The sequence below is a fragment of the Camponotus vicinus genome, unplaced genomic scaffold (genome assembly GCF_025532165.1).
Source record: "Camponotus vicinus isolate PSW18456_S1 unplaced genomic scaffold, iyCamVici1.0 SCAF_7, whole genome shotgun sequence".
NCBI lineage: Eukaryota > Metazoa > Arthropoda > Insecta > Hymenoptera > Formicidae > Camponotus > Camponotus vicinus.
This window is the reverse complement of record NW_028141979.1, coordinates 7,561,390-7,588,948: the sequence shown is the minus strand read 5'-3', so window position 1 is coordinate 7,588,948 and position 27,559 is coordinate 7,561,390. Positions and strand designations below refer to the sequence as shown.

The following is a 27,559-nucleotide window of genomic DNA, read 5'->3' as shown; positions in this document are numbered from 1 at the left end:
CAACGTTTCTACCAAGGTTTTAGTCCTTATCAAGTGAACTAAAAATTTTTTCCACAGTATTATAGGAAGTAATTGACATACAGTAAATTGATAATAATATAAGCGAAAAAATCATATACATACAGTACCTTAGTTAACTATTATATTGTGAGAGAGAAAGAAATCACTGTGTCAGGATTGCATTATGTCAACCTCTTCATCCAACTAACTGAGAAAGACTAAACGACCTTTATTAGTCTATCATAAATATTGTTTAAATTCTTAGTGTCCTTCTGTAAGTTAATAGTGTTGTCAAACTTTTTAATAAAAAATATTTCGGCAATTTCTCTCTTTCTCACATGCTTTTCATTATGTAAAATAACCAGTATTGACCAATCAAAGTCATGATTAAATTCCAATTTATGTTTACTAATGACAGAAAGATTACAAATGACAGAAAGATTACTTGCGTGCACTTTAATGTTATTAAAATGTTCTTTAACACGAGTACGCAAATGTCTCTTCGTTAATTTGCAATTAACAATTCCATATTTTTTCTTAAAAACAACTATGTGTTTTCTTTACACCAATTGATTCTTCTCATTATTTTGTACATAAAAGTATTAAGGTAAGATAATCGAAAAATGAATATTTTACAAGATATTTTACGGTTTATGTAAAATTAAGAAATTATTTCAAGCCTCATAACTCAAAAAGTATTTAACGAAAAGGTACTTAATTATAGTGTTTTGGAAAGCTCTCGAGATAAGCTACAAGAATATGCAATAGAAAGTAAGGGGTTTCATTTAGAAAATTGAAGGTGACTTTTACGTGACCTTGAAGCAACTATTCAAGGACAAACTAATGACACCACCTTATGTCCCCCATGAAACCATACAACTTTTGTCTGAAACATCTTTTTCTAAAATTAAAAATAAGAAAGTTATTTGGGGTGGGACATTAAAATGGGACACCCTGTATACGCTCCGGTGATAGTGACCAGGAAAAATGCGCGCATATACATATATATATGCGCTAATGATGCAAGTGGGTCAACATGCGCTTGTAAAGAGATTTAAATGAAAAAAAAAATATAGATATCTTTGAAATGTACAAGATTAATCTAACGCACCACTATTATAAAAGCACTCGTCACATTGTAGCAAATCAGTAGTTTAGTAGTTTAGTAAGAGATGTTGTATATTTGTAATAATAAGAATATATATTTGATTTCATTACAGTGAGTACTATTTATCTTTCATATTATATAAGATTATATAAGAAGCAGAACTTTTTTTCACACACGTGTTTTATATAAATGTTTGCTATTTATGTATTTTGCATATAAAATCCATCATAATCGACTTTAGTCGATATATTATCGACTAAAGAGTGATAATTACAATATTTATCATTTACATAATTTTCTAAGATCGTCGTTTTATAATTTTATGAGTCATCGGCAACATTTATAAGCAGCAAATCAATTAGTTTAACGTTAAAGTAGAACTTTTTTTCACACACGTGTTTTATATAAATGTTTGCTATTTATGTATTTTGCATATAAAATCCATCATAATCGACTTTAGTCGATATATTATCGACTAAAGAGTGATAATTACAATATTTATCATTTACATAATTTTCTAAGATCATCGTTTTATAATTTTATGAGTCATCGGCAACATTTATAAGCAGCAAATCAATTAGTTTATGTCATAAAATAAAATTTTTAATATAATCTTAACATATTCTTTATTATATATTATATATTAAAAAATATGATCTAACGATATACTAATTGCTACAAAAATATTATTAGCTCTTCTAATGTCATATTTATATATAATTAAATTTTTTAAATTAAAACTTTTTTAGTAATGCGCAATGGAAAAGGATATAATGTTTTATATAAAAATATTATAACAAATAAATTAAAGACTGTATAAATTATTGAAAAAACATGTAAAATAAGTTACGCGTACATTTTTCTGAGAAAAAACGCATAATATTCTAACGATAAGAAAAAATTGAACATTGACAAGATAATTAACGAGAAGCTTATGAAAATACTTATTAATTGTCATATAATAATTACAAATTAGATTTTTCCCATGAGTTTATGAAAAGATAGTGGAATATTTAAATATACATCTGTTTTTTATCGACGGATATATACATAAATAATCTTTTATCAGTTAATACAATATAACAATACAAATCACTTAATAATTAATCTCATTATTAAAAGATGAGTGTGTATAACATGAAGTATTATGAATGATCAATAATATTATAAAAAATAAATAGAAACTCGAGGTATTAAAGTATATAAATTTGATGGCGTATATCGTATATTTATTCTGCGTCTGATGACCGTGTTGTTTTAATATAATTTAATAATGTTTAATAATTTAACAATAAACTAATGTATTAAAAAAACGATAAATAATTAATATTATCATTTATATTATAAATTACGATATGAATATCAAAAAATTACGATCAAAATATCGAGAAATTCAATAAGCAAAATATATTTGCGTAAAACGATAATATCTTTTCACAAAAACATGTATTTAAGCATATCTAATAAGAATAAAATGTAACAGAAAGAAAGAGAGGACGTAAGCAGTAGGTCTTAAAAATTTAAAGAAATTTAACTGGAGGAAGTAAAAAATTTGACGATGTAACAATCATATTCTTTTCCAACAATTATAAAATATCTTTCATAACATGATGATTTTCAGTTTACGAACTCGCGATAGAATAAGAGATAAACTTAGAAAAGAATTCCTTAACGTGCTCGATAAAACTGGCAAACAAGTTCATATATGAATGATTGAAATATCTCAATATAGTGCGTTATTCCCTACTATCAAAGAATTTGTATGCATAAATAACAGATAGATTTAATTCAAGAGTTGGATTTAATTATGAAAAGATCAATGTATTGCCAAATAGATATCAAATTAAAATGAATTATTAAGTATGACTCTTTTGTATTCTTTTTGTCTCTATGTATATATTTTTCGAAATACTCTCTTTTTCTCCATATTATTTTAGAAAATTTTTTTTTTAAGTAAAATTAAGCAATATTAAAATTCTTTTGAAATCAAATTTATAACCATGCATGATGACATGATTCTTTAAAAAAGGATTTTTATATTTTATAATTCTTTATAAAAATTTACAAAATTGATCTTGCTATATAGTATTGTAGTATTTTAAAATTCAATAATTGTTAAATTACGTTTGCGCTATATGTAGGAAAACATGAAGAAGATATGTCAGCAGAAAATAAGATCTTGACTTCAGTATATATTTTCAAGCTGATAATTCTGAATAATCTTGAAAAGATTTTGAGTAACAAATTATCGCTTATTATCTATTTAAAAATTATTTAAACATGCTAATGGTGCAAACAAGCATTATGCAAATGTGTTAGTTTGAATTGCATTGAGCATAAACTCTTCGTTAATTACATATTTATATAATGATCACATTGCATGAACATAAATGAGAGAAACTTTATCTTTCTCTATCTTTTCTGCGTTTAACCTTAAGTAAGACATGACCTATTGGTTTTTTATATATAATTGGTTTAATATATAAGAGAAAATCTCAGAATGTACTTATTTCCGGTTAGTTATCTCTCGTAGATTAAAGTTCCTTATTTCAAACAGAGATTTCAGTTTATCACCCTCCGTATCGTCCTTCCAATTCCCATCCATTTTTTATTATCCCATTTATACAAAACATTCCCAAAAAATTCTATTCAATTATACAAAATAGCGAAAGAAGATTAGCGTTCACAATCAATAATAAGTTAAACAAGCTCATTAAGTTACATAAAGATCCCTTACCAAAATGGAATCACTCTAACGTAATTTATAAAATCATATGTAAAGAATTGTGCTTCGTAGGTTGGACAGACAAACAGACAATTGACCACTAGAATTAAAGAACATCAATCTAATTTTAATAGATCTTTGGATTCCTTAACAGTGGTGTCAACACACAAATTACTTGGCCACGATTTTAAGTGGGAAGACACAACAATTCTAGATCCTATATGAAGAGTCTTCATATAGGAAAAGACTAGTGGCAGAAATGCTGCATATTTACCAACAAAAAACTGGATTAAATATACACAACGACACGGAATTCCTAGATAATTGTTACCTGCTTATTCTCAATAAATGCCGACCAATTTCAAAAATTCCCGCCAGTTCTTCGCCATCTTCCCCCTAGTATTTCCTCCATCATCCTTTTCCCCCCTTTCTCTTTCCTCTCACACCTGTCTCTTACATCCTTCGCTATCAGTAGGTCAATATATACATTTACATCAATATATACACTTTAATTAAGCATAGATACAGAAAAACTAAAACAAGAAATACTTAGGTGAATAATGCAAGTACACTAATTTCACTCCTGAGTGTGCAATCGGAGCGATCATTCTACAACAATTAGCTGAAAAGGAAGAGAATCGGTGCGTACGCGTTTGACTATATAGTACAAATTATTCAACATATTGTGTAGTTTATTACCAGGCTTGTTACTTTCATGACGTTGTTACTTTTGTCCCCGATCTCCCCTACTATTTTAGTCTACCTAGTTAAACTAAAATAGCGTTCACATTCCTTATTTTCTCTGCAGAACTTTCTCCTACCTCTCTCTGCTTTTATACTTTTCTGTGAGTATTTTTATAACGATATTTGCGCTTACATTCAAGTCGTCAGTAATAATTGCGATTTCCTTTTATTGCTTTTTTCTAATTATTGTTTCTTCGTGTTTTTTTTTCTATTTATTGCAAACTTGTTTCTCTAAATATTTTTTTGTTAATGTGCTTAGCTTAGTTTATTTGATTTGCTTGCTCCGTTTTGTACTTTCTGTTATTTTTCTTTTTTCAGACTTCAACGTCATCGAAGCTTTTAATACCTTCAAGAAATTGGAATATCGAAGAGTTCGCATGAGATATCTCTTTATATTTCTTTTGGATCACGGAATAATTTTAATTTAATAATTTTAATTTAATATCAACTGTGACTTGTATAGACTTTGGACAGACTCTTAAATTTTTGGAGTTTCGACGTGGAATTTATAAATTTTTCCTAAGTTTTTTGGAAGTTTGAGAATTGATAACGAGGTAAGCGGTACTTTCTTTTCTAATATTTCAATACTATATTTGCATATTTTCATTTATTTTCATTTAGTTTTTATTCTTACATGTGCGTTCATACTTAACATTCTCTCTTATTTATGTGAGTGAGTTTTAAATTACTCGGCCGTTAATATATCTATACCAGAGCTGTCCACGTTTTGCACATTTCGACCGATTTCCGTGAGTCAACGCCTATCGCCCCCCACTTACGTCTCGAGACCTTGACAACGAGCCAGCTAACAACCGTACTCTCTAAAAGTGAATCAGTGTATTATCACTGAAAAACAGTAAATAGTCACTGATTACAGCAGTTATAAGTACAGCACTGTAAATCAGTGATATTTTATTGAAAGACTCAGTTAATAATTTTGACTGTTTCAATCAGTAATATTTCTCAATATTAGTAATATTTCTTTCGTTATTGTCAGTAACATTAAACTCTACAATTCATCTCTCTATCTGTTTCATATAAATTTAAAAATTTTATTTATATTTACTTAATATTTATTATATTAAAAATTTTATTTTATTTATATATATATATATTACATGCATATTGAACTTGTTATTTTAAATAGATAACGAACGAATAATTTTCATTAAGTCGCCAGACATTTATTTGTCCGACTTATAAAGATCGATTTAATATCTGAAGCCTCTCTATTGAGATTGTATCAAAAATTAAATCGAAGTAATACTTCTAATTTTAAATGTCGCTCTTTGCAAACTTTTATAATTCTTATGACTAAAATTAAATACGAGAGAGATAGCGATCGTAGCGGTAAACGAACGAACTAGCGATTACTGGTTTTACAGTAAAATTTACTGGTTTTACAGTGAATTTTATTTTAACTGACCATAATCAGTGAGATATAAGATAAAATAACAAAAAAGTAAGCGTTTCCACTGAAGATCAGTAAAATACTCACTGATTCTCAGTGAAATCTTATTTTACTGTTTAAATTAGTGATATTTTCACTGATTCACTTTTAGAGAGTAGGTCAAGACGCGCGACTTTACTTCAGGTACGGCACATCTATAACGCGATGTTGTTCCCTACGCCCCGTCTACCAAATGTTAATACTTTAAAAAAATACGCGAGTTCTTTAAAATCTTTTTAGATAATTAATTGAAAATGTATAACAAAGTTTCAATTGCCGATTATTAATTACATTAATAATAAAATATTGACATTTGGCAGACGGGGTGTAGGGAACGGCATCGCGTTATGGATGCGCCTGAAATGTTTTGGTTAGGACTCACGGAAATCAGCCGAAATGTGCAAAACGTGGACAGCTCTGTTTTACATAATGAAAAGCATGTAAGAAAGAGAGAAATTGCCGAAATGTTTTTTATTAAAAAGTTTGACAACACTATTAACTTACAGAAGGACACTGAGAATTTAAACAATATTTATGATAGACTAATAAAGGTCGTTTAGTCTTTCTTAATTAGTTGGATGGAGAGGTTGACATAATGCAATCCTGACACAGTGATTTCTTTCTCTCTCACAATATAATAGCTAACTAAGATACTGTATGTACTCTCTAAAAGTGAATCAGTGTATTATCACTAAAAAACAGTAAATAGTCACTGATTACAGCAGTTATAAGTACAGCACTGTAAATCAGTGATATTTTATTGAAAGAATCAGTTAATAATTTTGACTGTTTCAATCAGTAATATTTCTCAATATCAGTAATATTTCTTTCGTTATTGTCAGTAATATTAAACTACAATTCATCTCTCTATCTATTTCATATAAAATTAAAAATTTTATTTATATTTACTAAATATTTATTATATTAAAAATTTTATTTTATTTATATTACATGCATATTGAACTTATTATTTTAAATAGATAACGAACGAATAATTTTCATTAAGTCGCCAGACATTTATTTGTCCGATTTATAAAGATCGATTTAATATCTGAAGCCTCTCTATTGAGATTGTATCAGAAATTAAATCGAAATAATACTTCTAATTTTAAATGTCGCTCTTTGCAAACTTCATATAATTCTTATGACTAAAATTAAATAGGAGAGAGGTAGCGATCGTAGCGGTAAACGAACTAACTAGCAATTACTGGTTTTACAGTAAAATTTACTGGTTTTACAGTGAATTTTATTTTAACTGACCATAATCAGTGAGATATAAGATAAAATAACAAAAAAATATGCGTTTCTACTGAAGATCAGTAAAATACTCACTGATTCTCAGTGAAATCTTATTTTGCTGTTTGAATTAGTGATATTGTCACTGATTCACTTTTAGAGAGTATATGATTTTTTCGCTTATTTTTATTATCAATTTACTGTATGTCAATTACTTCTTATAAAATATATAATGTGGAAAAAATTTTTGGTTCACTTGATAAGGACCAAAACCTTGGTCGAAACGTTGTGATATATTACCAATCAATAAATTTGCCAGTTTGATCGATCTAACTTACGTCTTTTATTTTATCTACTGGCGACATTGAAGAATTTAACATTATGATAAAAAATACTATAAATTCGAGAAAAGCTGTATGTGACGATTCATCATCAAATTTCAATGCCGCAGATATATTATTAGGAATAGTGATATATTATTGGGAATCAGACAAAACGTCAAGTGGAATACGACACGATTATTTCCAGCAGCGTAACCATTTTTACTTACGACACTGTTATTCTCTAGTGAAGCAAGTGGGGAGAATCGACTATAAAAGAGCATAATTTCTTTTTCCGTCTCAATAGTATTTGAAGATTAAAAGCATGTGTTACATACATTATTAAGCCAGAGAAATCCAGAAACCCAAACTGAATCAAGTTTAATTTGTGAAATTAATTTGAGGTACTTCATTAATAACGATTACGAATCTAGTACATAAATAGCTAATAAAACATAAAACATAAATAGCTAATAAAATCTTTCGCATTAGACTTGGAGGAAAATTATTATCTGATATGAAGTGTATGTTAATAAAGTAGCAATACTATGACAAGTGTAATAAAAAAATCAGAAATGTTACTGCCATTTACCTAAGAAATCTGAGTCTTTCACCAGATTTTCTTTGTCATGCACTTTGATGTAGAGATAAAATATTAACGAAAATATATAACTAAACCTTTTTGCTCAGTCTAGAAATTTGAAACTAGAAGTTTCTCTTCTCTCCTAGAAATCATTAAGTTGTAGACATTTTCCCATATAATTTTATGCAATGATTCTTAAAATTATTCCATTTTATTTAAAAAGAGATTGCTCTATATATTTATTGATATCTTCTATTTTTCAAACAAAAGGGATATTTTTACAGAGATACAAGTTGTGTAAAATGACGTTTATAATGCCTTACTGGGGTCTGAATGGCTTTATAGTTCTCATCGTAGTCTTCTACTTTTACATGACGCGCAAGTTCAAATATTGGAAAAAGCGCGGTGTTTCGGAAATACCACCAATACCCTTCTTGGGCAGTTTTGCGAAATGTATATTTATGAAAAAATCACCAGGATATCTACTAAAGGAGTTTTATGATGAAGCAGTAGGGCAACCCTATGTAGGATTCTTTGTTTTTGATAAGCCCTTCTTATTGATTCGCGATCACGAACTCATCAAGAACATCCTAGTGAAGGACTTTGATCATTTTTCCGATCGATATTTCACGCCGAATGAGAAGGATCGTCTAGGTTACGCGAATCTCTTCTTCGTAAAAAATCCAGTGTGGAAGATGCTGAGATTGAAAATGACGCCGTTTTTTACTCCTGGCAAACTGAAGAAGATGGTAGACTTGATAAAGGAATGCGCCAAGAATTTATCCGACTATTTGGATTTGCAGAATTTGGAAGGTAAGTGAATGATTTATGGAATGCATGAAATATCGAGAAAAAAAGATATAAAGCATCTCTTTAAATAAAAATTGCTAAATAAAATGATGTGTACAATTTATTAATAATCTGGATAATTCTCATTTTAACTTGGACTTTAACTCATTTTTATTCTTAACTTTATTCTTAACTTTAAATCTCTTTAAGATCAATCTTTATAAAGATCATTTATCTTGATCTTAAGTGGCGATTAAGTATTCTTGAGAAATTAAAACGTCATAAAATTATTTTCTAGTAATTTTTATATGTTGCGCGAAGCAGTCTATTCTATATTTATCTAATGTTTTTCCTGCAAAACGGAATCTATAATTGTAGAAAACAAAGTCCATTTCATATTGTACGGTGCTTAAGGTTTTCCTCCTTTTTATTATCTATTTATTTTTTCTTTTTATCTATTTATTTTTCCTTTCTCCTTTAAACCTAGTAACACTGTATAATATGGGCTTATCTCACCTCGCGCGAAAAAAATAAGCAACTTCAATTAATTTACTTCACATCAAAAGTGCCGGATGATATGCAAAAATTATTAAAATATTATCTTCATATAAACATAAAATATTATTTTGAAAAATTATCAAAATATTATTTTCATATTTTATTGATTTCTTAATTAAAATAATAGATGGCTGCCTCTTAAGATTACGACGAAGATTAAGAATACTGACCATTGAAGGTCAATCATTCTGTAAAAATCAAGGTCAACATTAAAGTCAAAATAAAAGTCTGTGTCCATCAAAAGAAATAACTTCTATATTGCACACACAGTGTTATTGTTTATACAAAGTGAGCCAAATTACCTACAAATTGCCTTCATAAATATTAATTGCCCAAAATATCTTCATATCTTAAATATTGATTTTATACAAAAATAGTTAAATAAATTTATACAAAAATATTTCAGACAAAAATTAAATAATTTTGAAAGTTATGTTTTGATTGCTTAGTATTTTCTTAAGCGACGCCAATTTTAAAAATCCTTTTCATTTTTTGAAAATCGAATTACCCTAATTTATTTATATAAATCGATTCCTCGCAACATTTGGCGTAAAAAGTTATAAAAGTAGAATGGTAAAAAATTGAATAGTTTATGAAATATTTTATATTTTAATTTGACATTTTGAATTTTATATAAATTTTGAAATATCTCGTAAGAGTATTCATTTTTTTATTTTCTTATCTCAATATTTTTGTACACGAAAAATAATAAGGAATCAATTAATGTAAAGAAAATAAATAATTGTTTCAAGAAGAAAATATGTAGTTGCTCGTTGCAAATTCATATTTTTCTTAATATTGTTTTAATTTAAAAAAATTATGTATAATTTTAAAATTTAAAGTAAAGAGTAAACTTTATATAATTAAATTGTAATTTTGTAAAAATCAATTTTCTAAATTTAATTTATTAAACTAAAAGACAACACTCAATTCTATGAATAGAATACAAAACTTTGTTAACAATAAACATTATATCTCCCCGTTTTCGAAAATTATTATTTCTTCATGACCGATTTTAAGTAAAATAAATTAGATCATTAACTTGATTTAATTAATCTCTTTTTCTAAAGATGGAACATAGTTAAATTGACACATGATGATTGTTGACAGATAAGGGAAAGACAATAGACGTGAGAGAATTGGCCACCAAATTTACCACTGATGTGATTGGCAGCATAGCTTTCGGACTCGACACGAACTCTTTCAAGAATCCGAATGCCGAGTTTCGGAAACACGGCGTTATGATGTTCGACACTAATCGTAGTTTTGAGATAATCGCAATAACTTTTATTCCAATTTTATGTCGCTTAACTGGCATGACGATACTCGGCAAACAGACCGATGCATTCCTGCGTAAAGTTTTCTGGGAGATGATCACTCAACGCGAAAGATCCGGCGAGACGAGAAACGATCTCATCGATATCCTTATCGATTTGAAGAGAAATCATGATGAAAATATCGAAGGCTTTAGTAAGCACAATGCGATAAATAATGATGACAATTACACAAGTTCTTGCAAAAATGCTTTAACATTAAATTCATATTTAGCAAGATAACTTAGCAAGATAATTTAGCAAGAAAACTAGAATATTCAATGTATTTGAATTATTAAAATTAATATTAATCAAAACAAGCAAACCTCTATAAAACTTTAATAAATTTAATTTCAGAGTTTGACGGAGACGACTTACTAGCACAAGCAGTAGTTTTCTTTGCGGCTGCTTATGAAACCACTGCGTCAACAATATCTTTCGCATTGTACGAACTCGCATTGCATCCCGAAATACAGAACAGATTAAGGGAAGAAATTGTTCAGGAGCTCGCTAAATCTGATGGAAATATTACATACGAAATGGTGCGCAAGTGATTAGGATATTTATTTTTACTCTCAATCGAATCTCTTGAAAAGTATAACTGAAATACATATATAAGAATGATATTTATTTTTTCGATCTATTATTTTTGTTATGTTTAGATCAAGCTATCGCTATCGTATCTTGATATGGTGCTCTTCGAAATTATGAGAATGTACCCGCCATTAGAATATCTACAACGTGTCACCACCAAGACTTATAAAGTGCCGAACTCCGATCTCGTAATTGAAAAAAGTACACCGATTTTCATTTCCGTGCGCGGTTTGCATTACGATCCGCAATACTTTCCCGATCCGAATAAATTCGATCCGGAGCGATTCAACGAGGAGAATAAACGTAACAGACCGTCATTCATTCATCTTCCATTTGGAGAAGGTCCACATGGGTGTATAGGTAAGAAAATTGATTTTAATTTAAAGATTAATATATTATGTCATGTCTAACATAGAATAAATCGAAACGAAGCTACATATTCCATAAATGCACAAACTTATATACATTTTAACACATTTATGACGAAAATTAAAAAAGCTTTAAAGCGATTTTTTTGTCCTAATTGATCGATCAAACATAAAAGGTAGATTCGATTGTGAAATAAAAGAGCATTAAATAAGATAAATTAAATAAGACTACTCCTTTTTTCCATTTAATTAATTATATGATATCAAATCTAATCAATAAAATACAAAATTATAAAAGCTCAGCTAGAATTATATTTTTGTATAATTACATAATAATCTAACAAAAAACAAAAAATTATACGAATAACAAAAAATTTCAATTAGAGTGATAATTTACAATTATTGACGTGATTATTGACAATCCTTAGCGATACGTTCTTTCGTTAATTCGGAGTCATTTTTTATGAAAATATCTAAGAAAGTCATTATTAAATAATTACTGTATAATTTAATATTTCATAATTAAACATTAAATTTTAAAAATGTAAAGTTTAGTTATAATTAAAAAATATGATTTTGTTATCTATTTATCTTTCTGAATCTTATTGTTAATTTATAAAAATGCTTTCATATTTTATTGTCAATTACTTATTAAATTCTGATACCTGCACAAAAAATCGACTATAATTAATCATAGAATGTATTGTTAACATTCATGTGATAAGACATCTTGTACATATCTGGGCCTTTTTCCTCTCCATCACGCAAGAGGTCCATTTGCACACGCTTCTTTCACGTGATTGCCTGTTTATCTTTTTTGCAACCACGCTTTCTACGCTTCTATATCATAGGTGAGCGGCATGTCATTCCGTCGTTATTGCGAGAATTATGTTCGAATTTTATTTGTAAATTTATAATTATGCGTGCGTTTTATAATGTCATCACTCTTTCTGCGATTTTTGTGTTTCCCCTTTTTTTTTTCTGTAAGATATTGACATGACCATCTGTTATTTCTTAATTTTGATATTGCTTTATGAACGATCTTTTTTGATACTTATTGTAATTTGCGAGACATTGAAAATGATCCAGAACCGGATCGAAACGTTTGTCTTTCCTTTAATATAATTTTTTATTGTGAAATTATTAGTTGTCATCAATTTTTTTTTTGTTTTTGTTTTTGCGTACTGTTATCTTTGCGCTGTGGTTTTCTGCCTATTGATTTCTTAATATTTGATTTATATCTTACAACCACTTTTGTATTAATATTATTTCTTTTTTGTATATATTTATTCTTTTTTATTAAATGATTATTATGTGGTTATTTCGCAGGTATTCGTATGGCATTTTTGGAGATGAAACTAGCATTAGTAAAGATCTTAAGCAAATTTGAAGTGGCACCATGCGAAAAGACTTTGATACCTATGAAACTTGAACCCATTGCAATTTTGACAATGCCATTAGGAAAAGTAATATATCTCAATATACGAAAAATTAACCCCGAAGAATTGTAAGTAGCGTAACTTAAAAATAATCGATGATAGTAATATATTACTATGTATATTTTACATTTTTACACATTTTATATTTATATTTTTTATGCTTTACGCACACATATGATTGTTTTCATAAGATAATGTGCTCTAAGAGTTATTATATAAGAATTATGCATGTTTAAGCGTATATCACTAAATTATTTTATATTTATTAAATCATCGTGTTATATCATCATCGATCATTGATTAGAGAAATATCAAACCACCGCTGGAAGTGGAAACTAGTAAAAGTTAATTTTAATTAATGTACATTAATTTTTACATATATTAATTTTAATTAAAATTTCCTACAATTCGATTTATTGTATTGAAACATAATATGCAAAAAAGGATCTGCATACATAATTTTTCATTTCCATCTCAACAATTATTTACATCTGAAATTATTATTTTTTTATTCACTGACTTTTTACATATATATTTTTTAAATATTAATTTGATTTTAGAAGTATATATTTATCACAAGGATAAAAAAAATTCGATAGACGTAAAGGATCGTGGTCATTTATCTTTCTTAAAGAATCCTTTCTGCAAGTTTATAAGAAGTTGAAATCAGCAAACTGAAAAAGATGTATGACGCTAAAATGTGTCATTTAGACACATATCGCTTATAGCAATCAATATAAATTAAAATTCAACTGGGCATTCAATATATATATAACTAAGATGTATATAACTAAATTAGCGAAGATGTAAATTTAAATAAATTATTATATACTGGTCTTTTGCAAAGTTAGTTTTTTTATACATAAAGAATCTTAATCTTTTTATAAAGTATCTGAATCTTTTTAAATATCGTTTTATAAAAACATTAGACTTTTTACAAGAATGAATTTATGAAAAAAACCTCGTCTTATGTTCGGCCCATAATGTTGTATCTAAAAGAATATATTAAAGAGCATATAAATTCTTCTAACTTTTTCTCCATATTCCTTCTGCATTTTGTTCTCCACATATTTCTCTTCACATGTTTTATTGATTCTGTTCTCCGTATGTGGAGAACAGAAATAAAAATTAACACAAAGCATAATGTCAAAAAAAATTCTTGAGTACTCCATTAAGCATCTAAGAAAAAAATATTATTCCAGATTATAAGCCAGTTAAATATTGTGCTGTTTTAGAACGACTACAAAATTAAAAAATAATATAATGAAAATTAGTTACAAATAATTTGCATGTGTTAAGATAATATACTATATCCTTTATCTTCTTCGCGCATTAAATATGACAAGTTACATTAAATTCTGATATTATGTAACTCGTTCCAGATTTTTAGAGATAAAACTGATTTATTAAAATCTTAAGAAAGCGTAATGTAACATACCCAATAAACACATGATGGAATATTAAACATTTATTAAACGTAAAGTTAGTATAAATGTGGTATAAGTATATCAGATAAACGTTTTAATTTTTATGGTTTAATTTTTATACAATCGTATAATATACGATAATGATATCCGTTTTTATTACGTTTGCATAAAACAAAACGGATTTTATGCGTTGAAAAATATTATATAAGAATACAAAAAGAAACGTTTAATTTCTAGAATATATCTGCGTCTATTTTATTTTTTAAAATCGTATATTTATGTAATCGAAGAAACGTTTATTAAAAACGTATATAATTTATGAGAAAAATCTCATTTATAAATGTTTACAAAATTCTATTCTATAAATGGTATAATCTAAGTCTTTAAAACGTTAATAAATTGTTGCACGAATAATATATACACACCTGATTTTACAACTAAAATATTATACGACTAATAAACATATTTTATTATTATATATATTTGACCATATTTTGAGTTAAATCCCTAATCCCTAATCCAAATATCATTAATCATTTCACGTGGAAAATTAATTTACAAAAATATGAAAATATCAGTTAAACTTCCCGATAATACTGTAGCAGTAGGCAATCAAATATATGTTATCAGAGAAATTATTTTCATTGACAATAAATATAAATGTATAGGAAGTACATTTAAATACGTCGATAATTTATATCGAAATCCGATACATTCATCTAAACTGGGAATTTATTATGTAAAAAGTATTAACATTAATACTTCTACTGCTAAAATGCAATTTAAGGGAAATAATTCTTCCGATCAATGCATTAAAGATGCCATACAATCGTGGCTAAAGTTGGCCAAAAGTCGCCACGTGTATAATGCAAACGCAAAAAAAAATTAAAGAAAAACTAATTTTTTCTTATTATATATTTTATATTATATATTTTTTCTTATTATAATTACTTATTATAGTAAACAATAAAGTTTTGAAGTAAATTAGTCTATAATAATACTAATTTTTTTATTAATTAAATAACATCTAAAAAGTAAAAGAAAATTACGATTGAAATTTGTTATTATTTTATTTTATATTTAGTGACATATATTCTTTGCACTAAATCTCATTACTTTTATTATTATTGTAGCTATACAAGGTGTCCCATTTTAACTTACACACAGCACAATATTTCGGAAACTAAGATTTATCGACAAAAATGTTTCAAACAAAAGTTATAATGTTTTAAAATATCTTTTTACTGATTTTATTACTTTGATCTTAGGTAGAGTTGTCAAAGTCAGGGCAAAATTATCTTAAATGGAATCATATTTTTTTAATGTAAACTGATTACCCTATCCAAGGTCAAAGTGATAAGATCAATAAATAGATATTTTTAAATCCTACAACTTTTGTTTGAAACATTTTCTTCGATGAAGCTTAATCTTCGAGATATTTTGTCGTGTAAGTTAAAATGGGACAACCTGTATAATTGTATATAATATGTTTATTTAAAAACAAAAATCATTTAAAAGTATAATAAAAATAACGTATTTTAAATAGTCATTGCAATACATATTTTAAATAGTAATTGCAATACGTATTTTAAATAGTCATTGCAATACATATTTTAAATAGTCATTGCAATACGTATTTTAAATAGTCATTGCAATACGTATTTTAAATAGTCATTACAATACGTATTTTAAATAGTCATTGTAATACGTTTATATAGGTACTCGTAATTCGTAAAAATTATGTATTCATAAAACGTAGTTTATTAGTTTATCAAATACGATTTTAATTGATTTGAGAATAGTATTAAAAAACGAATAAATATAGTTTATGACAACGTATATCAGTAGGACATCACAACTAAAATTATACGCAATTGATATACGTTAAATCTATCACATTTAGACCTCCCGTAAATACTTGATTTAAACGTATAATATACCATCATGTGTTTATTGGGATCATGCCAAAAAACATTGATGCACAATTAATATCCATGACATTGTCATTATTTATTTTACACATATCAGGGGACGTAAAATATCTCAATATGCAAAAATGTAATCATTCATGTTAATTAAAAGATTTGCAAAGTAGAAAACAATTTTATCATTTATCGGATCGATCTGTAAATCTGTCATGTTGAGAAATAAATTTTAATAGTATAAATTTTAATAGTATAAAAAATTATGAATGTTATTTCACAATATATACTCAAATTTCATAGGATGAGATAACTTCAAATGGACTAATTCAGAATCGTGATTTTATCGATTCCCATTTTAAAAACAATAAATTTTGATAATCTATTGCTGATCGTACAAATGCACAGGAGGGGGTTTTACTCAAATATTTCTGCATTTTCGGCAGAATAATCGTTTTTCCTTTATTCGTCGACATTGTAAATATAATATAGGAGGCAGCCACGAGCAACCGGTCACATGTTGATGCAATAATACACTCTCACACATATACATACACTTTTATATACATATACATACATATACATATACATACATATATATATATATATATATATATATATATATATATATATATACACATATATATATACATATATATATACATATATATAACATATTCATTCACTCTCATTTACAAAAAGACTAATGATCGATCATACGCGCGAGCTACTTGCTGGGCGATCAATCACGCGTATGGATTATTTAAAATTATATATCTATAATATATATATAACTACAACATCTTGGAATCGAATGGAATGATAGGTACCATATATCGATAGCATCCTATATGTGTGGTACACACATATACACACGCACGCACACACATGCACACATACTTTCTCGCACGTTTATATTCAGTGACGGTGAGTTCTTTGCGTTACAACTGCAACTTGTGTAACACGTGCGTCGTGATGATCGTATACATAATAGCAGCTCTGATATCTTACTTTTTCACATTTCATTTCACCTTTGATCCTATCTCATAATGCCTGTTATATGTATACATAACTCGATAAGATCGGAAAGCTTACAAAGCGAAAATCTAGTCTCTAATAGAGCTGAAAGGGCTAATTTGTATTTCCCTTCTCATCGATCGACGCGTTTGCGATCAGAATAGCATTATATTAAATGTTATAAAATAACTAATAGAATTTTACACGGTTAAAATGTACCAAAAGAATGTGACTAGTCAAGATTATTAAATAAAAAAGCAAATTAAATAGAAAAGCAAATAAAAAATATCCACAGTTTTATTACGAAAATTAGGTGTTTTATTTTAAAATACAATTTTTCTTACATCATTGCTTAGGTAAAAAATAAAAACGAGAGCAACAGTAGAGAACACGAAACACGGATTATCAGGAAGACGCAAAAATATCGAGATTTCTCGTGTGTTATCTATTATTCTATTCTTCCTTAAGATATCGGAAAAGACGACGTTAAATCGAGTTATTCTGATCGCGACGTAAATGTCTTCTAGTCGAGTAGGATTGCAGTTAAACCTGCTTTCGTGTCAGCTGTGAAATAAATATCCCCGACGATCGGGGTGAAAATAAATACGCCGTCACTGAACAGCAAGAAAATTAATACACCTCTCGCAGTGAAACTTCCACACGCGAAATATCTCTTCGCACACATAATTATGCACACGTTATCTCTCCGATACATCGTGTAATATCATAATATCGATAATATTATTATAACATCGCGCTAGTAACTCGCCCGCGAGCATTAACTATATCTTTATTCATCCTCTTGCATATATATCAGGTAAATATATATTTTATTTATTTTTTTACTTACATAATTATACTTGTTTGCATTTATATATATGTACGCGTGCATATGATATACATGTATGTATGTACATACACATATACACATACAAATAACCATATGTACAGGATGATCCATTTCTCATTTTCGCACAATCTTATACGTATATAAATACAGATATGTATATACAATACATTCTGCGTATATCTGTACGTATATACGAGACATTACGCATGCACGCAAAATTGATTTACTAAACGAACAAATTTCGTTTCATTAATATTCGTCTAACGACAATCGACGCAAACGTTTCACGATTGACTTCCTTTTCCTTCTTCGCTTGGCGGTCAACGATATTTTCATTTAACGACTCGTAAGAGAGAGAGAGGGACGGCGAAAGACGGAGAGAACGGATTTTATAAACGCGAAATCACCCCAATGATGATCCGATTTGTATGAGTTTATCGAGAAGTTTCGTATATTAGATCGCTTTACGATAAACAATTGTTGCAAGCAATTTGTTTCAAACAATAATAATAGTCGCAATTGAATGATGTTACAGAGCAGTACATATTAACGTAGCTTTGTAGCCGTGGGTTCTATCTAAGTGCATGAAAATTTAGCTTACGCAACTTTCAGGAACATCTCATACGGCAATTACACTTTATTTATAATTATGTTAATTATATTAATTATCGAAAACTCGATATTGCTCGAATCCGAATAAAAAAATCTCACATCGTGTAACACGATTATACGGGGTGTCTCAGACTTAACGAATCGGCCGTTAATGATAGATTCCTGAGATCATTTGGAGACGAAAATCTTAATACCAAAATGTTGAGGAAGATGTAGTTTCGGCGCTACAAAAGATTAAAGATTATCAATCGGCGCGTTAAAACGTAATATTCTCCTGTGCTCAGGGACAAAACGCATCAAGAGACCCGCGATAATATTGATATCGATAGAAGGATCAATATAACATAAAAAAATGATTCGTTAAGTCTGAAACACCCTGTATATGGCGTTCATGTGACTTTTTGGCAAATCGTTTTATTTGGAGTGGTTCATTTTACCGTTTATTAATTGCAAAATATTATAAAAATATATTTTGAAGATAAAGTAACAAAGCGCAAATTTACTTCTTATCTCTGCCGTCTTCTTTTTCATCGAATATATATATGTATAAGGAAAACACGGGAGCAGACAAATACATTTCCTCAGGAAGCAAAATAAGTTCTCTTTCATATTTTCTCGTAAATGTTAATATTAGTTTTAAAGTGATTTTTAGATATTGGATATCTTTGGATAAGCATGTTGTCATGTATCTCGATAAAAAGACATCGTAATAGATAAAATCAAGCATGGATTTTAATATCGATCGCTTATTTCAATGTTAACGTGAGAAAGAGAGAGAGGCAGGAATTAATTATATTGATTGAGTTGCATGTATTTTATCTCAATAATTGACGACGATAATCGGAATACGAGAAAAATTCTAATGAGACTAAAGATTCAATTGACGAGTAAAACGACACCGTACGCTACGGCTCGATTGGCCCAATTCTTGTGTTCCGCTTCATTTCACTTATTTATTTTTTTTTATCTATTCTTTTATTATGTAATTGTAGGGTGTATCTACTGGTCTTTAGATACCACGAAAATTGATATTTCGACGATCTTGCAAATCGAATTTTATTTCGCTTGCGACCGTTTGGAACTTTGAATATTTGTTTTAATAGATCTTCTGGTTTTTCTCTCGCAAAACTCTCCGAAGACCGTAGAAAATTGATCATCTTTTAATCAAGATCCTGATAGAGCTAAGAAATAGTAAGGTAGAAATTGCAAACAAATACGACTAGTTTTGGAGAAAAGTATTCACACATTCTGAGAGTCTGAAAGCTTGACAAAAGTTTTTAAAAATATATACACATATAACGCCAATATATTTCGTCAAACTAAGAATTGAAATAATTTAATTTCTTCACATTCTATATCTCAATTTAATAGCAATTGTAATTTTAATAAATAATTTTATCATTATTGTGCATAGAATTTTTGAAATAAAAATTGAGAAGTTAAATATATTTTCGCTTGTGTAGCTAAAAAAATTATAAATTATCAGTCATTTGAATACTTTTCTTCAACATTAGTCTTGAACATTAATAACAATCAGGCACAGAGAGTGAGCGATACAAAAGGAAAAAAGTGCATTTGATTTCCTCCAGGATGTGTCAAGTCTTAGGAATATCTGTTTTGGTCGTGATACAAGTTTTCTAGTAAACTCTTGATCCATTCGAAGTTTGATCTACGCGATTCGATAAGAAATGTATCGCAGTTCAATTATCTTCTCGTTAATATTATCGTTTATGGAGTTTGCAATTATTCTAGAATTCGTTATCAACGTGAAATCTGATTAAGATGAAAATCTCTAAGTACAAGAGATTTGTATGATTAATCAGTGGTCCTAATTCAAAATCAAATGCCTTCTTTCATTCACATCGAGGAGAGAACTTGATCGTTTATCATTATTATTATTATTATATGCGTCGCTCTACACATACTATTCTTTCGCCCGCAAATATAGTCGCGCCTTTCTATTCGTTTCATCTTTTTTTCTTTCAATATCTTTTCTTTCCTCTTTTTAATAACTTTCTCCCAGGGTAGACTAATTCGATTCTCAATTTCGAGGAAAGTTTCATAGGAGGTTTATTTTATTTGAAAGATAATTATTCTATTTTATATATACATATTCCATCATTCGATTTAACGTCCCAATGGCAGAAATTCATCGAATAAAAAATCATGAAATTAACGCAATTTTTCATCTTTTCTTTTATTTGTTAGAACTATACGTTTTAAACGACTTATGCTTGACTTGATTCTTTTCACTCATTTCGATACACATGCACGATTCTATTTGATTTAATTGACGATTACAGATTCTACACGAAAAGAGAGATAAATATTAATTCAGTCAAATAATCAGTCAAATAAATATATGTCAATATATAAAGTATACGTAAACGTTCGCTCGTGCGCACAATTATCGACTTTTTATTTCGCGAAGACTTGTTCAAAGTAAAACCAGCTTAAAATCAACTTTTGATTGATCTGAAAACAATAGCGTAAGACTAGAGTTCAACAATACATGTGATTTTTAATTCTCATATAGATGCAATTGTGTCTGATAGAATACAAAAATATAAGCATCTAAAGAAATGTTGAACGGAAAAAAGTCTCGTAAAGTAAACAAAATATATTTATAATACAAAATTAAATATTTACGCATTTACTCATGTGTGTGTATATGTATATCCACGTGCAATTAAATTACATATTGAATTACATTTGAATTTTTAAAGAATTGTAGGATGAATAAAGTCCAATCGATAATTGAAAAGAAAACCGATCGATTATATATATTTCTATTATCGATTTTATGTATTTTTTTTACGACTCGATATTTGAAGAAATAGCAAGAACATTTTATCGAGCTATTCGAGAAACTTCACACACACACAAACAGATCTTTCTTCTTCAATCGAATTAATCCGAGTTTAATAAATCCGAGTTTAACATTAAGTTTAATAATTTTCCAGATGGAATAACGTTTTAATAGCACGATTAGATAAAAGACATTTCGCAAAACAAGTCTAGTATTCTTCTCTAGTATTTTTTGAGATGTCGAGAAATTAATGAGAAGAACTTAATAAATCTTCTCCATTTTCTTCTTTCGTGGCAATTATTAGTTGTATGAGATGACAATTTTCCCGGAAAGTGTAAATAAATTGAAAATTCCAGGATTCTCTCGAATCCAGTATCTCGAAATAATCCGAGAATAATCACGTATTTCGAAAAATATCTTGGGAAAAATATTAAAAGAAATTTTCAGAAAATATCTAAAAAATTTTAAGAGCCTTATTTTAAAATAAGATTATTCTCAGAATATTCTAAAAATAGTCTGACAAGATTCTCTTATCTCACACCTCTCACCTTGATACAGTCCCCGAAACTTAATCATCGCACATCGATACAACAGAGCCACGCTTACACATCTATTTGTGTTTGTCTCTTCTTCTTTTCCTACTTATAACTATCCACTTGCTCGTGGTGGAGATGCATTATATTCTTATGTCTTTGTATACATCTGCGTATATTTATATATGTATGTATGCATGTATAGTAACGAACAACATTAATGATTTTATTTGTTAGGCTACTCTTTAATTGGACAATAAATAAAATAGTCTATGTATATAACATACATCCTTGTTTTCCACAGGCCGTAGGTATCCCTCGCAAATAAAGTATCTCTCGTGACTTCGCGTCGTAGTGACATAAAACACTCAAAATCGATGGCATGAAATCATGATCATATGAGGATCCCTCCGCATCGAGAAAGATTCAATAAAAGAATTTCAATTTAATTAAAAATTATATATTAGATATGTAACGTTTTATTTTTGTTATTCTTCGATAATTGGCTTGCTCGAGCAAATACATTTGTTCGAAATTGACTGCTTTTAATTACACGAGATAGATTTTATTCTCTTTACATTACACGCGAATTAATCGCGAGAATTCATTCTTCTTTTTCACGAAATATATTTATTGAATGTCACCGATAATTAATACCACGATGAGAAACATGATTCCTGTGTTAAAAAATTAAACCTCTTCGAAAAATTCTTTTCATAATTATTTTACTAGGTTCTCTCGTATTACAATGCGACAGAGATATTCCCGGATACATCTGAGTCTAAATTAGGCTCAAATTTCTCTCGTTCGAGTCCTAACTGTTGCAACAAAACAAGTTTTCGGGCCACCAGCCGCGAAGGCCGAGTTTCTTCTCAGAGGGATCCTCGACCACCAGGACGTATCACTTGATCTCCTCTCTGCTGGGCGACCTCGGTGGATGCGGCGACAGCGGCGTTTCATTCGGATGCCTTTTTGGCCGAAAACTGGCCGTCAACGAGGATATCCAGCCGCTTTGCGAGCCGTGATCGTGCAGAGAATCGCTGTTGCTGTTGCTACGAGTACTGTCGATGCTCATACCGGACTTGAATCGCGAGAATAGACCGGGCGAGGATTTTTTGGTCGTGGCGGGCGACGCGAACACGGTGGAATGCTTCTTTCGTGACTTGGACACTTCTTTGCAGAGCATCGAGTCCAAACTACCGGTGTGCGGGCGTTCCTCCGCCTTGGAATTCAGCGAACCCAGTATGACTGCCTCCGCTTGTTTCGCCATTTTAGAAATGTCCTCCATGCTGGCCGAACTTCTCCTAATCTCCACCTTGCCGAGATCCTCTTCAATATCGCATGAGGTGTCGTCGGGATTGACTATGATTTCAGGTTGCTGCTGCTGCTGCTGCTTCTTCGGACGTATGTCGATCTCTTGGAACTCGATGTCCAGGCCCTGTCGAGATCTTTTCACTTCCTTCATACTCTGAGACTTGCCTTCGGGATTTGACAAGTTTCTACGATGCTTGGAAAACGAGCCGGCTGCCGGCAAAGCCTCCAGAGAAGTGGACGATCTCTTTTCTTTGGTGAACACCGTCCGCCAGCTTTTGTTCTTACTATCCGTGGATTTGCGAACCTTGGGCAAAGTCATCGCTCGTTTATCCACCGACGATAGCTCCACCACAGTCGCGATAGCTTTGCCACTATCCTTGACAAGATTGCAACGCTTGCAGATGAATAGAGAATTGTGTCTTCTCGAAGTCGCGGCCGAACCGCTGCTCACCGAGTTACTCTTAGTGAGCATCTTGGACGCGTGCTTTGGTTTTGGACTGGGTGAATCCTTAGAATCAAAACTGCTGCTCAGACGACCCGTAAAGTTTCTCAACCGTGAGAACAAAGATCTGTGGTTATTCGGCTCGGTTCTCTCGTCGCAGCAGCATCGCAAACTGATCGATTCTCGGCTGCCGTGCGCACCCTTGCGACTAGATCGGATCTCCTGATTCTCTATAATGTTGCTGGTCTTCTTCATGTTATTCCTCAGTTGTGAGTGAGCCTCTACCGCGACGATATTACCGTTTCCCTCTGGCGCCCTGCCTTCGATCTTGGCAACTAGAAATGTCGTTGCCTGCTTCTCAATTTCTTCGAGAATACGAGCACCTTCGGCGGATCTTGCGCTAGCCGGCGAACTGAGATCGCTACCGAGATTTTCGCCCCTGCTGCGTCTCCTCTCATGTTCCCGGACAGCCTTGATCAGATCTTGATTATGATAATCCAACGAGGATTTCTCCCGGCTGCCCTTGCGGCTGCTGGGGCAACTCTTCCGGCCGGAGGTCGGACCGGCCAACGTGCCTTCAGTGGAGATCTTGAACTTGAGCGTCTTCTCGCTGATCTCCACCTCCGTGGCGGTCTCTGGATCGGAGCTCTCGACGTTTTCCATCTCCTCCATCGTCAAGTTCTCCGTGATATCGTCGTCGGTGGAACGCGAACGCGAATGAATCGTCGTAGCGGATCGCTTCGAACGCATGCTATGCGACGACGTGGATTTGATAACGGCAGAGGAGCCACCGGTACCACCGCTGTGCGCTATGCCCGATTCCCCAACATCTATGACACTTTTTCGATGATGGCGTTCGTCTTTGGCAGCCTCGTTCAGTTTACGATAGTATTCCAGAGCTTCCCTGACCGGCTGAACTATAAGATCCTAGAATGCAAGGTTTTATTATACATAAAAAAATCTCTTTTCATGAAAAGAACCGATATTAATTTTCAACGAGTTATGCCAGAATTATTGCCTCTGATCTATTTCATTGCAAGCGCAAATAAATTAATCCACGTATAAGAGGGAATACCTGCAGCTCGGGAAGAAGTTCACCGAGGGCTTCGAAGAGGGGGAGAAGAACTAGGCCGATGAAGCTAACCTGGGACGACGGTTTGGTCACCTTGTCGCGATCCATGAATGGCGTGACCGGAAGACCCTCGAGCTTCTCCGCGTCGCTCTGTTTGAAGAACTCTTGGAGTAACCTGTCTAGCCAGGGCTCCGCGACTTCCATCGGGCGCGCCTCGTTGCTTATGTCGGCCACCTTGATGAGGATCATGGATAGCTGCGAAACACGATTGCACTGATTAAACGTTCCATTCGGCTAAATTAGCAACTAACTCGCTAACTCCATTAGTCGGCATATTTACCAGATTTATGTGCGCTCTGCTGGTGTAATCGAATTCGGGAGTGATGTCGATGAACTGGCCGAGGATCTCGTTGTGCCGGGCCATGTCGGTCGCCAGGATGCACCGTATGATTCCCTCGCGAACTATTCTGTACGTAGGATTGTCCAAGGACGCGAGGATGTTGCACTCGGGCGCCTCCAGGACCCGAAACGCCACCGAACAGTGATGATTCTCCAAGGGCGAGATATCGTTGTAACGCAGCGCCAGCTCGGTCCGCGCGTTTATCTGATAGATATTGTTGTAGCCCGGATGATCGAGATCGTGACAGATGCAGGAGACGATCAGTATGAGCACCTCGAGGTCGCCGATTTTCGACGGGAGATCCACCGCCCAGGCTATCGCGTACATCTGGACACGATCGATTAACGCTGAATCAATATGATTCTCTTTCGATCAATAGCTAAAGAGGTATTTTGCTATGCATCAAGTGTATTTCGATGAACTATTTCAAAATTAGTTTACAATATTGTTGATATTCGCCATGTTTAGAGCCAATATCATTATACAGAGTGATCCCGCAAGGAATATGAAAATAGATACTCTGTTAATTACGTTAATTAAAATACAATTATTGCTTTATGGTTAATTAAATTAAAACATATTTTCTAAACATACAAAAAAGCTATAAAAGTAACTGAAAACACTGTCTACAATTTAACAGAGTACTATATATTTAATGAAATAAAATCTGCTGACGTTATCACTCTAATGTTGATTACGTATCACTATAAAAATATTGTAATGTGTAATTTTTTAGAGAGTACAATGATAAGATTTTTTTAATGTAGCGATGTTGAGTGCTTATTATCTCAGTAATCGATAATTTTGATTTGTATCGATATACAGGGTGTTCCTTAAAACCTATGCCATTAGTACAGTGTATTTTTTTAAACTATTAATTTTACGAAAAAAATAAAAGAAATAAAAAAATTCCTAAAGGAATTAAGCTTTCTATTAAATAAGCTTCGCATATTTTTAGAGGATCACATTTCGGTTCATTAAAAAAATTCCGATAAAAAATTAAATAGAGGTTGTTAGTTCATCCCCTTATAACGATACGGAAAGATTAAAAAAATATTAATAAATATCTCTTTTACTAGTGGAAAAAGTCCACCAAATTTCATTTTTTTAACTTGTCTAAAATTTGAGAAAAAGGAATAAAAATCTAATTTTCGCCTCTCCTTTTGGAGGAATGTAACTCAAGGAGGGATATATGTTTATATGAAAAATCCCCTTCATTTTCAACAAAGATTCATCTACTAAAATTTTTTGCGCTTATTTAGAAACACCCTGTATACTTTTTTCATTTGAAAAAAAAGAACAGAGTTCTAGAATCTTTTTCAGCAAACAAAATATTCTCGTTTCCCTCCTAATCACAATCACTATTTTTTCATCATGGATTAAAATAAATTACGCTGCACTATTAGTTCCCAATTGTCTCTTCTCAAAGATAATTACAAAAGAATAATACAAAGACGGGACATTTACCATTTGTGCCACGCAGAAGCAATGCCTGAAATTATGAAACGGCACCTCGTTGTAATTATTGTAGACCTCGTAGAGAAAGTTCCTCAGAATCGGCAAGGGAATGTTGAACTTTTGAGGTAGGTCGAGATCGACGAACATAGTCTGCAGCATCAGCAGCAGCTCTTCATCCTCCCATTGTCGCGCGTCGAAGGCCGGCGAGCGTAGCCACTCGCGGACACTTGACGAGACTGTCACGTCGCTGAAAATGATATTTATAAGTCCCTTGCTCTGACGGATCTTGTAAAGTCCAGCTTTATAGCGTAATTAATTTAGTAATTAATTCTCGAAAATGTGAACTTAACATTTGCTGTAATAAAAAATTCTAATTAAATTTGCTACCGTCAAGTGGAATAATTTTGGAAAAGTAACGAGAGAGCGCTCGCTACTTTTTACTAATTTTACAACGTCTATTAATTTTTTTATTTTAG

General features: G+C 30.8%; 2 protein-coding genes across 13 annotated transcripts in view; one reads left to right on the top strand and one right to left on the bottom strand.

Annotated features, from left to right (window-relative positions):
- Positions 1-1,127: 1,127 nt before the first annotated feature.
- LOC145974517 (cytochrome P450 6k1-like) lies at positions 1,128-14,063 on the top strand. 8 transcript variants are annotated; one of them, XM_083104411.1, is made up of 11 exons: positions 1,128-1,219; positions 4,387-4,474; positions 4,642-4,678; positions 4,896-5,131; positions 6,534-7,987; positions 8,451-8,979; positions 10,624-10,983; positions 11,184-11,368; positions 11,489-11,780; positions 13,118-13,295; positions 13,788-14,063. In XM_083104411.1, exons 6-11 carry the CDS (start codon positions 8,469-8,471, stop codon positions 13,810-13,812), a joined length of 1,551 nt encoding a protein of 516 aa, XP_082960537.1. In that variant the 5' UTR covers positions 1,128-1,219; positions 4,387-4,474; positions 4,642-4,678; positions 4,896-5,131; positions 6,534-7,987; positions 8,451-8,468; the 3' UTR covers positions 13,813-14,063. The 8 variants fall into 8 exon arrangements, with proteins under 8 accessions (XP_082960537.1, XP_082960535.1, XP_082960539.1 ...); XM_083104409.1 differs by lacking the exon at positions 4,642-4,678; XM_083104412.1 differs by lacking the exon at positions 1,128-1,219 and having other exon boundaries at positions 3,243-4,474; positions 7,832-7,987.
- A 9,042-nt stretch (positions 14,064-23,105) lies between these two features.
- The window catches only part of Pde9 (phosphodiesterase 9), a 216,797-nt gene continuing 212,343 nt past the window's right edge, over positions 23,106-27,559 (bottom strand). For all 5 annotated transcript variants that reach the window (XM_083104397.1, XM_083104400.1, XM_083104396.1 and 2 more), the window contains 4 exons: positions 27,093-27,330; positions 25,566-25,952; positions 25,229-25,480; positions 23,106-25,080 (listed from right to left, as the gene is read on the bottom strand). In XM_083104397.1, coding sequence (XP_082960523.1) covers positions 23,299-25,080; positions 25,229-25,480; positions 25,566-25,952; positions 27,093-27,330 — 2,659 coding nt within the window. In that variant the 3' untranslated portion in view covers positions 23,106-23,298. The remainder of the gene's footprint in view (positions 25,081-25,228; positions 25,481-25,565; positions 25,953-27,092; positions 27,331-27,559) is intronic.

Excerpts from the sequence above, each read along its gene's own strand:
- LOC145974517 (XM_083104409.1), top strand. The coding sequence starts at position 8,469 with ATGACGTTTATAATGCCTTACTGGGGTCTGAATGGCTTTATAGTTCTC. Across the intron at positions 8,980-10,623 it reads GGATTTGCAGAATTTGGAAG|ATAAGGGAAAGACAATAGAC; the intron begins GTAAGTGAATGA and ends GATTGTTGACAG. Across the intron at positions 10,984-11,183 it reads TGAAAATATCGAAGGCTTTA|AGTTTGACGGAGACGACTTA; the intron begins GTAAGCACAATG and ends ATTTAATTTCAG.